Below are 14,504 nucleotides of genomic sequence, written 5' to 3' on the forward strand. Positions count from 1 at the left end.
TTTTCCTCTCATCTAGACTTACCCTGTCACCCAACTCACTCCCACTCCCAGTGCCTGAGCTGTCTGTCTCCTCCCCCCCGCCCCCCCCCCCCCCCCCATATTAGTTTAAACCGTGCCGAAACACTCCAGCTAACCTCCCAGCTAAAATATGTGTACCCTTCCCATTTAAATGTTCCCCATCCCACTTGTACAAGTGCCCTTCCCTCACAAAGACTTCCCAATGGTCTACAAAACTAAAACCCTCTGTCCTACACCAATCCCTCAGCCACGCATTCAGCTGTAGGATCTCATTATTTTTATCCCTGCTATTGCTGGGCACTGGCAGCAGCCCAGAGATTGCCACCCTAGAGGCCCTGCACTTCAGCCTGGCTCCCAACTCCCTGAACTGCCTACGTATTTCCCCCCTACTCTTCCTTCCTACGTCCTTCTCTCCTACGTGTATAATTACATCCGCCTGGGTCCCTTGGCCTTCAAGATTCTCTCTACCCTCTCCAAAACATCCTGTACCCCTGCTCCAGGGAGGCAGACTACCATCCTGGAGTCCCGCTTTTGCCCACAGAACCGCCTATCAATTCCTTTAACCCTCCCGTCCCCCACCACTATCTCACATCCAGCCCCCTTCCTTCCCTCTGAGGCATTCCGGTCTTCCTCTCTTGCCCTTTCCACCCCAGTTGTTGCTTTACCCCTGATATCGTGGGAGACTACCTCTGGGGTAGCCTTTGGAACATTACTCCTTTTCTTTTTCCCCTTCCTAACTGTAACCCACCCATCCCCCCTCCTAGGCCCTGGGATCCCCTCGTGACCGTGGTTCCTATTCATTATCGCCTCATTCTCCCTGACTAAAAATAAATCTTCCAGCCTCAGCTCCAGTTACCTAACCCGGGCCCTCAAACGCTGCAACTCCAGACACTTGGTGCAGATGTGGACTTTCCGGAGATGTGGTGTCTCCAGGAACTCCCACATATTGCACCTAACGCAGCTGACACACCTCCCCAAGGACCCTGCCATTTAATTGACCACCCTTAGACCTATGGACACAAATGGAAAACATCCAGGGAAATGATTCAGCAGCTGCCATTCATGTACATTGAGTGTGAAATATCCCAAACCATCTCTCTCGAGGTAAATCGCTAACTGATATCACACCACAAAATTGATCTTAATTTTGTCTAATCACTTCAAACATTGACAATGATTGGACAACTCATTTTACATTAGTGATTTCATAATACCAGGGAGCTGTGTTAAACTCGTCCCCAAAACCCTTCCTCCATCTTATACTGCTGCACAAAGTCAAAATAACAGGTTACAGCACAGGAGGAGGTCACTGAGCCTGCCTTGTCAATGCTCGCTCTCCAAAGGAGTAATTTACTGAATCCTGGTCTCCTACCTTCTCCTCTTGACCTTGTGACCCTCCACATCAAAGTTAAAATTCATTTATTAATCATAAGAAGGTTTACATTAATGTTCCATTGCCTGTTTGGGTACACTGAGGGAGATTTTAACATGGCCAATACACCTTTTTCTTGCATTCTTCTTTTTCAGATAATAATCTAATTCCCTTTTCCAAACCTTGACTAAACGTGTCGTCCCCACACATAGTGTATCCCTGAGCCGAACCATTCACTGCCAATTATTTTATGTTTTTTGACCTCTCCTTTGCCACTGCAGTTTCTCCCTATCGATTCTGTCCAGACCCTTCATGATTTTGAACATCTCCTTTCAACATTTCCTTCTCCAAGGAAAACCAATTTCTCCAATCTCTCACTGTAAGTTTCTCAACCCTGAAACCATTTTCCTGAATCTTATCCACCCTCTCGCTTTGATGTATGTCCTGAGGTGCCACCCAGGCAGGACGCAATCCTCCAGATGAGACTGAAGCAGTGTTTGTAAATATTTATCAGTAACTGTGTGCTTTTGTACTCTGTGTCCCTATTAATAAGAGCCAGGATACCAAATGCTTTATTAACTTTTCTCTCAGTCTGTCCTGCCACCTTCAGTGGTTTATGTACATATATTCAGCTCCTGAAACTCTTCTGGAATTCTACTCTTTATTCTAAGTTGCCACCGCGCAATTCTTCTGACCAAAATGAATCACTTCACATTATTAAATCTTATCTGTAAATGACCTGTTCTCTCTGCAAGGTGAGATTCTGAACAGTGAAGGCAAGGCACTGGCTTTGCAAAGCTGGGACACTGAATGGATTTTACATTGGAGTGCAGGTCATCACCTGCATGGCAGGCGGCATAGTGGCACAGTAATTGGTATTTGCAGCTCACAGTTCAAGGGTTCAATTCTTGCCTGGGGTCACTGTCTGTGTGGAATTTGCATATTCTCCCCATGTCTGTGAGTTTCCTCCGGGTGCTGCGATTTCCTCCCACAATCCAACGATGTGTAGGTTAGGTGGGTTGGCCGTGCTAAATGTGTGTGTTACAGGGGCAGAGCAGAGGGAAGGGCCTGGGCGGAAGGTTTGTGCAGAGAGTTGGGCCAGGTGGACTCTTTCTGCACTGTAGTGGTTCTGTGGTTACAATATCACACTTACTTTGGTAGCACCTCCCAAACTCATGAACATAGAAGGACAAGGGCAGCAGGTATATGGGAACATTGCTAACACTGATTTCCACTCCAGGTTGCAAGCCATCCTAATATGGATATACATCACTGTCCTTTTATCACTGGGTCAAAATCATAGACCTCCCTATTTATCATTACCACCATCAGGCAGCACTGTGGCACAGTGGTTAGCACTGCTGCCTCACAGCACCAGAGACCCAGGTTCAATTCCCAGCTCAGGTGGCTGTCTGTGTGGCGTCTGCATGTTCTCCCTGTATTTTTTTTTATTTTTATTTTCCTCGGATGGAGAAAGCTAGCACGAGGGGACATAGCTTTAAATTAAGGGGGGGTAGTTATAGGACGGATGTCAGGGGTAGGTTCTTTACCCAGAGGGTGGTGAGGGATTGGAATGCCCTGCCTGCTGCAGTTGTAGATGCGCCTAGTTTGGGGGCGTTTAAGAGATCCGTGGATAGGTTTATGGATGGAAAGGGATTGGTTTAGGTGAGTGGGTCATTGCTTTTCTCTTAATTGGTCGGCGCAACATCGTGGGCCAAAGGGCCTGTTCTGCCCTGTAATGTTCTATGTTCTATCTGTGTGGGTTTCATCCGTGCGCTCCAGTTTCCTCCCACAATCTGAAAGATGTGATGATTAGGCACATTGGCCACACTAAATTCGCCATCAGTGTACCTGAACAGGCACCAGAGTGTGGTGACTCGGGGATTTTCTCTGTAACTTCATTGCAGTGTTAATGTAAGCCTACTTGTGACACTAATAAATAAACTTCTTGATCTTTTTTTAAATTTTAAACTTTGAGGTATGAGGAGAGGGCCAGGGTGGGATTGTGGTCAGTGTGAACTCGATGGGCTGAATGGCCTCCTGCTGCACTGTAGGGATTCTATGATTCAGCAGCCCTGCCGTAGGGTGTTGAGGGATGGGTAATAAATATCGGCCTCATTTGTTCTGGCTACAGACAAAATTAAAAATACACTGACCACTTTTTCCTTTACTCTTGCTCTGCAATGTTGGTTTACGGAAGCTCCTAATGCTTTTTGTCTCCTGCCTCAGGATGTGACTCTATGTGGGACAACCTATCCTGCTGGCCAGCTGCAGTGACTGGATCCACCGTGGTGTTACCATGCCCCAAACTCTTGCTGCAGTACGCCGACAAACCAGGTAAACCACTCTGCTCGAAGACTGGAAATTGCTCTTTGAATCACTCTGGAGATACAAACTCCAGCACAGAACTGAGGGTGCACGACACTGCCACAGTCGCTGCCTTTTCAATGAAATTCTCACTGAGGCACTCGGGTAGATTTTCCCTTTTGAATTGGGAAGGCCAATTCAGGCCGACTCCCAGTGTCACATTCCCAACTTGTGCACATGGAATTTTCAACTTCCAGAGTGGGGGTCAGGCTGGAGTTAAGGTTACTTCCCCAGGCGGAAACCAAGGCAGGTGGATGCCAGGGCGGGCAGTAGCACACCCATCGCTGTCCATTTGGACATCGGCCCTGTTCTCTGCATGGTTGTTTAACACTCGAGTCCCCACACCCACCCCTCTGCCCCCAGATTCCCAAAGCATCCTTCACATTTTCTTTTATTTATTTGTGGGATATGGGTGCCACTGGCTGGCCAGCATTTATGGCCATCCCTAGCTGAGATTGTACCGATTGGTTTGTGCTGTAAATTGTATTGATGCTTTTGTTGGGTGGGGGGGTGGTGGAGCGGGGGCAGGAATATTGTCATCCAATTGATAAACGGGGATCAATATAGTCTTGACAGTTATCAATAAAGGCAGAATTCCATTGCTGTGGCTCTGAAGTCACATATAGGCCAGACCAGGTAACGACAGCAGATTTCCTTCCCTAAAGGACATCAGTTCACCAGATGGGTTTTTCCAAGAATCAACAACAGTTTCATTGTCATCAATAGATTCTTATTTCCAATTTCTTAAAAATTCAAATTCCATCTGCCGTGGTGAGATTTGAACCCAGATCCCTAGGACTTTAGCTAAGTTTCTGGATTAATAGTCTAGTAATCTAGCAACTAGACCATCACCTCCATTTAATCATCTCATCGTAGACATGCTCCTTTCATACACTCAACTTTCTTTCATAACTATTCACCCAGTATCCATTGCATATAAAACTTATCAGCCACCCAATAACACTAGGATTCTTTTAAATGCTCTTGAAATTAAAAAAAAACATTTAATTCAAACGACAGTTGAAAAAATATCCCTTGCAAAAGCACATAAAACCGATAATTAAACACTTGAAACTCCCTTGAAAGAACATTCTGTCCTCTCAAGTGCTCAGTAATCTGTCAGAATAAACTAACAGTCATTCATTTATACTGATAGTCCCCTTCAGCTATGTAAAAAATGACGCTGAACTAAATCCATTAGTGAGGTTTGGAATTCAGTCATACAATGATAATGAGATTCCATTACATAATCAAATAAACAAGCCCTATCAAGCGCAATACAATAAAGCCTTTGAAGTTGTCTCACTTGATGTCCAGCCATCAGCTCCTTTTCTTCAAAGGCTCACCAGATGAAGTTTCAATCAAAGAAGTCTGGCATCTGATCGTTTTTTCAAAGGATTTACAAATGTCTGGACTTTAAAATCATTGTAAGTATCAAAGCACAATTGTCCAGATGATCCACTTAAATCAAATTTTCAAAACTGTTAAATGCACTTTGTCAACTTGACAAAGTACTCTAATGCATTTGAACACTTGCACAGTGCTAGTCAATTTAATTGTCACTTAACTTTTAAGACACAGCCCCATGGTCAACTACGGCATCAAAAATATAATTAAGTATTGATTGACATCTAATTATGACACTTGAAGTTGGCAACACCAATCAAAAGGTTCCAATTCCACAGCAGGCTTCCCCAAGCCTCACTAGCTCATTCAGCTGGCACAGTTTATGCAACCTTCAAGAACCCACCCATTTTCAGAAAATATGGTGTGTCAAGGAGAATTATAATTTTAGCAATCATTTAAATGGTGATTCCAATGTTGTATTATGTGAGTGTGGGTTTGTGGTCAGCTAGTTTCCCACCCTGGGGAAAATGATATCCATCATGAATGGCCTTGAAAGTACAAAAGGCAAACACCCCTCCTCTTGTTCCCCTTCACCACCCCCCTTCCTTCCCGCACTCCTCATGCTCCAACGTCTCCAGTTTGGGTCTCTCGATGCAAGTTTGGTCAGTGTCAAGAGAGGAAATTCTGCCACCCTGTCTCTAAGTAGATTTATTAGATCACAATGAAGTAGAGTGAAGGAGTTCTCCCTGGTATTTTGGCCAATATTTAATTCCTTATTAAACTTCAGACATGTCTATGATCTGGTTATTATTGCATTGCTGTTTGTGGGGACTTGCTGTAAACAAATTGGCTGCTGTGTTTCCCACATTACAGCAACACTTACAAAATACCTGATTGATTACAAACACTTAGAGTCAGGGTCATAGAGTTTTACAGCACAACAAGATGCAGTTTGATCTATCATATCTGTGCTGGCCATCAACCACTCCTCTATTCAATCCCATTTCCAACACTCGGCCCGTATCTTTGTATGCCATGGTGTTTCAAGTGCTTATCTAAATGCTTCTTAAATATTGTGAGAGTTTCTGCTTTTACTCTTTCAGGCTGTGAGTTCTAGGTTCCCACCCTTTGGGTGAAAATGATTTTCCTCAAATTCTCTCTAAATGTCCAGTCCCTGATCTTAAATCTCTGCCCCCTGGTTATTGTCTGCTCTAATAAGGGGAAAAGTTTCTTTCTATCTGCCCTATCTATGTCTCGATGCAGCTCGATGAGTCCACTCCCTCAGCCTTCTCTGCTCCAAGGAAAACAGTCTCAGCCGAACCAGCTTCTCTTTGTAGCTGAGACACTCGGGCCCAAGCCACATCCTGATGAATCTCCTTTAGGCCCTCTCCAGTGCAATCACATCCTTCCTATAATAGGATGACTAGAACTGCACCCAGTACTCTCGCTGTGACTTAAGGAGTGTTTCATGTAGCTCCATTATAATATCTTTCATATAAATCCATCATCATATTTTACAATTGTACAAGGTACTGGTGAGGCCGCAACTAGAGTACTGTGTGCAACTCTGGTCCCCTTATTTGTGAAAGGATATAATGGATTTGGAGGGAGTACAGAGAATGTTCACCAGGTTGATACCTGAGATGAGGGGGTTAGCTTATGAGGAGAGATTGAGTAGATTGGGTCTGTACTTGTTGGAGTTTAGAAGGCTGAGGGGAGATCTTACAGAGACATATAAGATAATGAAGGGGCTAGACAGGGTAGAAGCAGAGAGATTATTTTCACTTCGAATGGCAATAAGAACTAGAGGGTACAACCTCAAAATAAGGGGGAGTCAATTTAGAACAGAGTTGAGAAGGAACTTCTTCTCCCAGAGGGTAGTGAATCTTTAGAATTCTCTGCCCATTGAAGTAGTGAAGACTACCTCGTTAAATGTGTTTAAGTCACAGGTAGATAGATTTCTGACCAATAAGGGAATTAAGGTTAATGTGGAGCAGGCAGGTAAGTGGAACTGAACCACTATCAGATCAGCCATGATCTTATTGAATGGCGGGGCAGGCTCGAAGGGCTAGATGGCCTACTCCTGCTCCTATTTCTTATGTTCTTATGATACTGTTCCATTATAACATCCCTTTAGGATGGTCTGTGGTTGTGGAAGGTTCTAATATGAAGCAAGGCTTTATGTTATTTTTCTACAATTTAATAATTTTAATAATTAATGAGTGAATGTAACTGTAGAACATGTGACGTGGACCCATTTAGGGAGTTTATCATGACTCCGAGCCAGAGGAACAGATCCCCTCGGTGTGGAGGGTACATCGGGAATCTGGATGTGTTGAAGTGCCCACATATACAAGCATGCTGCTTGGGCATCCAGTGCTCCACGCTGGGTTCTCCCAGCGGTAAAGAATATCCCAGTTTGATTGTTCCCCACCTTCCTCCGCTCTGATACCCAAGGCATCTCCTATTGCCAGGACTCTGCCTGACGGGCTCCGGCTAGCCTGGCTTTGTGTGTCTCTGGCCTCCATCACTGATTTGGTCAGGATTGGCTGCAGTCCCATCAGTTGCCTATGGATTATCCTGCCTCGGAAGGGGTGAGGGGACAGAAGCCAAGACTAGAGGCAACTAATTACATGAGTTATGCAAAATAGCACGATGAGTTCCAAGCCTGGCAGAGGTGGGTACACCCAAAATGCACCTGTGGGCAGGACCATCATCTCCACATTACATCCCAGCCACAACTTCAATAAAAGAAGGTGAGGCAGCATGAATTATTTATCTCTCTCAGTTCAGTATCTTCTCTGGCATCTTCTTTTAAAAATGACAAATGAAAGTATTTGGCAGACAGAGGGGTCATTGTGCTTGATGTGCTTTAGTACCGAAACATTTCCAATGCATTCTGTTGAACATCATTATACAAATACATAATTGTATCTCGGGGATTCATAAATGAGCTGATTTTGACAGCTTGCTTTAGGTATTTATTTCTGGGTGACAAGTTATCATACTCCTCACCAACGATACAATAAGTTATTCTCCTGAACAGTGCTGCTATCGAGCATTCACACAGAACTGTTATACTAAACCTAGATGAAGAAATCACTCCATAAGGCTTGAATTCCAATTCAGGGGCTGGAACCAAATGCCCAGATTGTTTCTGAGTCCCAACCTCAAGCCAAAATCCTAACTGCCATCCTATTATTAACTTTGAGCAAAATCAGATAGCGGGAGCTGCCTGTGGCAATAGCAGTAATGGGGTCTGCCGCTGTTTTACTGAGGCAGGGAGACTGCACACTGGAGATCCTCACCGTGTACAAGTGTGGCCAAATGGTGAAAAGTTCTAGGCACAATGTTGAATAAGATCACCTCTATTGTTGGAGATTGTGTTTTGAGTTTTGCAAGCACGGATGGTTGGGTAAAATACCTCCAGGTATTCCTCAGCTGTCTGAGATGCCGTGCCCTCAGTAAAATGTCTGACAACACCAGGTTTAAGTTCTGGCCAGGAATCTCCATTCACCTGATGAAGGGACTAACTTCGAAAGCTAGTGAGTTTACTATCAAATAAATCGGTTGGACTTAAACCTGGTGTTGTTAGACTTTTTACCGTGTTTACTCCAGTCCAACGCCGGCACATCCACATCATGCCGTGCCTTCCAGGGTAATGAGGTAAAGCAGACACTCATAAGAACATAAGAAATAGGAGCAGGAGTAGGCCATCTGGCCCTTCGAGCCTGCCCCGCCATTCAATAAGATCATGGCTGATCTGTCACTGCTCAGTTTCACTTTCCCGCTTTCTCCCCATAACCCTTAATCCCCTCGCTTATCAAGAACCCATCAACCCGCTTCTTGAAAATATTTAGCGAGGCAGCCTCCACCACTTCAACGGGCAGAGAATTCCAGAGATTCACCACCCTTTGAGTGAAGAAGTTCCTCCTCAACTCCGTTCTAAACCGCCCCCCCTTTATCTTGAGGCTGTGCCCCCTAGTCCTACTGTCTTTTTTGAGCGGGAAGAGTCTCTCCACCTCTATCCTATCCATCCCATTCATCATCTTATACGTCTCAATATACGTACTCAATATACGTCTCTTATACGTACTCTCAGGGATAAAAGTGACCATCTTGGCCCATTCATGAATTCACACCGTATACAGAGCAAAATAATGTGATCAGGACAGCCATTATCCAGCAGGGTGCTTTTGATCTGTTCCATTTCAGCATCATCTTACATGGTGATCTTGGGACTGTTTACCAGGTCACCAATAAGACTAATCTTGTATATATCAAACTGTAAAAATCCCAACATGTACTTGACCAGTGGAACAGTCAAACCAACTTCCTTTCCTTGATGTAATTGTTAAGAAATCTGCCGGGGAGAGGGGGAGGCGCTTGTTCCTATATTTTATCACAGGTCAACATTCACTGTTTCACGTTGCTATGGTGCAGGAGAGGCATGAATGGTATCACCATGAACAAGATGCTGCCAACAAGTCACCCATAAACATTTGCGATTATGGGTGACTTTAATCTGCATTTAGCGAGGGAGAATTAAATTAGTCACAGTACAGTAGAGGGGAAATTTCTGAAGTGTATAGGGCATGGTTTTCTGGAGCAATACTTTGAGGAACCAACAAGGGATCTTGGATTGGATGTTGTTCAATGAGGAAGTATTAGTTGGCAATCTAGTTGTGATAGAACCCTTGGGGATGAGTGATCACGGTATGATAGAATTCCTTATCGAGGTGGATAATGATGTCGTTGAGTCGCAGCACCTCACTGTACCGCAAGTCTACGGTTTACCTCTCAATGCTTCACTCCTCCAGCCATCCCCTACGGACAAGCCCTCCGTATACACAGGATCTGCTCAGATTAGGGGGATCGCAGCAGACACCTCCGGACGCTGAAAGATGCCCTGATAAGAATAGGATATGGTACTTGTCTTATCGATCGATAGTTCCAACGTGCCACAGTGAAAAACCGCGCCAACCTCCTCAGAAGACTAACACAGAACACAGTGGACAGAGTACCCTTCGTCGTCCAGTACTTCCCCGGAGCGGAGAAGCTACGACATCTTCTCCGGAGTCTCCAACATATCATTGATGAAGACGAACATCTCGCCAGGGCCATCCCCACACCCCCACTTCTTGCCTTCAGACAACCACACAACCTCAAGCAGACCATTGTTCGCAGCAAACTACCCAGTCTTCAGGAGAACAGTGACCACAACACCACACAACCCTGCCACAGCAACCTCTGCGAGACATGCTGGATCATCGACATGGATAACATCGTCACATGTGAGAATACCATCCACCAGGTACACGGCAAATATTCTTGCAACTCAGCCAACGCTGCAGGAAAGGATGTCCCGAAGCATGGTACATTGGGGAGACCATGCAGACGCTACGACAACGGATGAATGAACATCGCTCAACAATCACCAGGCAAGACTGTTCCCTTCCTGTTGGCGAACACTTCAGTGGTCACGGGCATTCAGCCTCTGACCTTCGGGTAAACATTCTCCAAGGCGGCCTTCACGACACATGACAGCGCAGAGTCGCTGAACAGAGACTGATAGCCAAGTTCCGCACACATGAGGACGGTCTCAACAGGGATCTTGGGTTCATGTCACACAATCTGTAACCCCCATGACTTGCCTGGGTTTGCAACATCTCACTAACTGTCCTGTCTGGAGACAATACACATCTCTTTAACCTGTGCTTAAGCCTCTCTCCTCTCACATTGTCTGCACCTTTAAGACTTGATTAGCTGTAAAGACTCGCATTCCAACCATTATTTTGTAAATTGAGTTTTTGTCTTTATATGCCCTGTTTGTGAACAGATCTCCCACTTACCTGACAAAGGAGCAGCACTCCGAAAGCTCGTGGATTTTGTTACCGAATAAACCTGTTGGACTTTAACCTGGTGTTTGTGAGACTTCTTACTGTTAATTCTGAGACCAGGATCCTGAATCTCAGTAAAGGGAACTATGATGGTATGGGGCATGAATTGGCCGTGATGGACTGGGAAACATTACTGAAAGGACAGACAGTGGACAGGCAATGGCTGGCATTTAAAGAATGAAAAGGTGAACTCCAGAAGTTGTTTATTCCTGTTTAATGCAAGAGTGGTAAGGGAATTGTGACCAAACCATAGCTTACAAGGGAAATTAGAGATAGTATCAAATTCAAAGAAGAAGCCTACAAATTGGCAAAAAAAAGCAATAGACCTGAGGATTGGGAGCAGTTTAAAATTCAGTAAAGGAGGACCAAGGGATCGATTAACAGGGAAAAATAGAGTATGAAAGTAAGCTGGCAGGAACGCAAACAAATGGAGCACAAATAGTGAATTCAACAATGCACTGGAAGAGGAGGTTCCACAAATATCCCCATCCTCAATGATAGAGAAGCCCAGCACATCAGTGTAAGAGCTAAGGCTGAAATATTCACAACAATCTTCAGCCAGAAGTGCCAGTGGATGATCCATCTCGACCTCCTCCAGTGGTCCCCAGTATCTCAGATGCCAGTCTCCAGCTAATTCAATTCACTCCCCGTGATATGAAGAAATGGTTGGAGGCTCTGCAGAGGCAATGGGCCCTGATAACATTCCGGCAATAGTACTGAAGACTTGTGCCCCAGAACTTGCTGCTCCCCTAGTCAAGCTCCTCCATACAGATACAACACTGGCATCTACCCAACAATGTGGAACATTTCCCAGCTTTGTCCTGTACACAAAAAGCAGGACAAATCCAGCTCAGCCAATTACCATTTTTGGGCGGGAATACCTGGTAAAGTTGGGTGTGAGGTGAGTAGGGTAACCCACGCCTGCCTCCATGTCGGTTCCTCCTTTACTGAGGCCTGAAGGTGGTCACAATTGGGACTGTGCTTGAAATGGGTGTGATGGCCATTTGCATGCATTTAAATTGACTTAATGCGCTACTCACCCAACCTTACCGGCACTTCCTCCTTTACCACTGCGTTCGCCCATCCAGAATCAGTGTGAAACAGACACGTTTTACAGAAATCCGGTTCACGTGCTCCAGTTAGTGAGGAGGTAAGTGCCGAGCTTCCGATGACCCTTTGCTTGAGATTAGTTGGGGGGGGCAGGGGAAGTGGGGCCCGCTGCCACTCTACCTGAGATCAAAGGACAAATAAAATTACAGCACAGGAACAGGCCCTTCGGCCCTCCGAGCCTGCACCGACCATGCTGCCCGACTTAACTAAAACCCCCTACTCTTGACATCAAGGCTGCATTTGACCGAGTGTGGCATCAAGGAGCCCTAGAGAAACTGGAATCAATGGGTATCAGGGAACAGATTCTCTGCTGGTTGGAGTCAGACCTGGTAGATGGTTGTGGCTGTGGGAGGGTCAGTTATCTCAGCTCCACGACATCTCTGCAGGAGTCCCTCAGGGTAATGTCCGAGGCCCAACAACATTCAGCTGCTTCATCAATAATCTTCCCTCCATCATAAGGTCAGAAGTGGGGATGTTCGCCGATGTTCAGCACCATTCACAACTCTTCAGATACTGAAGCAGTCCATGTCCAAATGCAGCAAGATCGGGACAATATCCAGGCTTGGGCTGACAAGTGGCCAGTTACATTCACACCACACAACTGCCAGGCAATGACCATCACCGATAAGAGACACTTTAACCACTACTGTTTGACATTCAATGGTGTAACCATCACTGAATACCCCACTGTCAACATCCTTGGGGTTACCATTGACCAGAAACTCAACTGGACTCAGCACATAAACACAGTGGTTACAAGAGCAGGTCGGAGGCTGGGAATGCTGTGATGCACCTCCCGACTCCCCAAAGCCTATCCACCATCTACAAGGCACAAGTCAGGAATGTGATGGAATATTCCCCACTTGCCCGGATGGGTGCAGCTCCAACACTCAAGAAGCTCGACACCATCCAGGACAAAGCAGCCCGCTTGATTGGTACCACATCTACAAACATCCACTCCCTCCACCACTAACACTCAGTAACAGCAGTGTGTACTTTCTACAAGATACACTGCAGCAATTCACCAAAGACCTTAAACAGCACCTTCCAAACCCACGACCACTTCCATCTAGAAGGACAAGGGCAGCAGATAAATGGGAACACCACCGCCTGCAAGTTCCCCAACAAACCACCCACTGTCCTGACTTGGAAATATATCACCATTCCTTTGCAGTCACAGGGTCAAAATCCTGGAATTCCCTCCCTAATTGAGTGGTGGGTCAACCCACAGCACGTGGACTGCAGCGATTCAAGAAGGCAGCTCGCCACCACCTTCTCAAGGGAAACTAGGGATGGGCAATAAATACTGGCCAGTTGGTGATGTCGATGTCCCATGAATGAGTTAAAAAAAAACTGACTGTCAAAGTTTCTATAGAAACGTAAAGAGAAAAGGATTGACAAAAGTGAATGTAGACCCCTCACAGTCAGAAACAGGAGAATTCAGAACCCGGAATAAAGAAATGGCTGAGGAATTAAATTTGTACTTTGCTTCAGTCTTCACATGGGAAGATGTGAATAATGTCCAGAGTGCTGAGAGAAACGTGTTTTAGTGAGGAGCTAAAGGAAATCAGCATTAGGAGAGAAATGGTTTTGGAGAAATTGATGAGATTGAAGTTGGATAAATCTCCAGGTCCTGATAATCTTCATCCCAGAGTATTTATGGAAGTGGCCCTGGAAATAGGAGATCCATTGGTGATTATTTTCCAAAATTCTTTGGACTCTTGGATAGTTCCTGCCGATTGGAGGATAGCTAATATAAGCCCATTATTCAAAAAGGGAGGTCGAGAGAAAATAATGAGCCTAATGTTAGTGCTGGGGACTTGGCAGAGTCTATTATCAAGGATTTCATAACTCCAAATTTGGAAGGCAGCGGTATAATCAGACAAAGTCAGCGTGGAATTACAAAAGGGAAATCTTGCTTGATGAATCTATTGGGATTTTTTGAGGATGTAACTAGTAGAGTTGACAGCGGAGAACCAGTGGATGTGATTTAGTTAGACTTTCAGAAGGCTTTTAACAAGGCCTCACATAACAGAATACTATGTAAAGTTAAAGCACATGGGATTACAGATAATGCCTTGAGATGGATAGAAAGCTGGATAGTAGACAGGAACCAAAGTGTTGGCATAAATGGGTCTTTTCCTGATTGGTTGTCAGTGACCAGTGGGGTTCTGCAGGGATCTGTGCTAGGACCCCAATTGTTCACATTATATATTAATGATGAGAAAGTTAGAGCTTGAATGTATTATCTCCAAATATGCAGATGGTACAAAATTGGGTGGGAGGGTGAGGAGGATGCAGAGATGCTTCAGCATGATTTGGACAGGCTGAGTGTGTGGGTATCTGCATGGTCGATGCAGTATAATGTGGATAAATGTGAGGTTTACACT

At 45.2% G+C, this 14,504-nt stretch overlaps 1 protein-coding gene across 1 annotated transcript in view; it reads left to right on the forward strand.

Annotated features, from left to right (window-relative positions):
• Positions 1-14,504, forward strand: part of LOC145358992 (vasoactive intestinal polypeptide receptor-like) — a 292,201-nt gene that overhangs the window by 195,710 nt on the left and 81,987 nt on the right. Inside the window, exon 7 of the mRNA XM_080213349.1 lies at positions 3,620-3,727. Coding sequence (XP_080069475.1) covers positions 3,620-3,727 — 108 coding nt within the window. The remainder of the gene's footprint in view (positions 1-3,619; positions 3,728-14,504) is intronic.

Source organism: Carcharhinus amblyrhynchos, chromosome 27, assembly GCF_965287045.1.
Source record: "Carcharhinus amblyrhynchos chromosome 27, sCarAmb.v2.hapA, whole genome shotgun sequence".
NCBI lineage: Eukaryota > Metazoa > Chordata > Chondrichthyes > Carcharhiniformes > Carcharhinidae > Carcharhinus > Carcharhinus amblyrhynchos.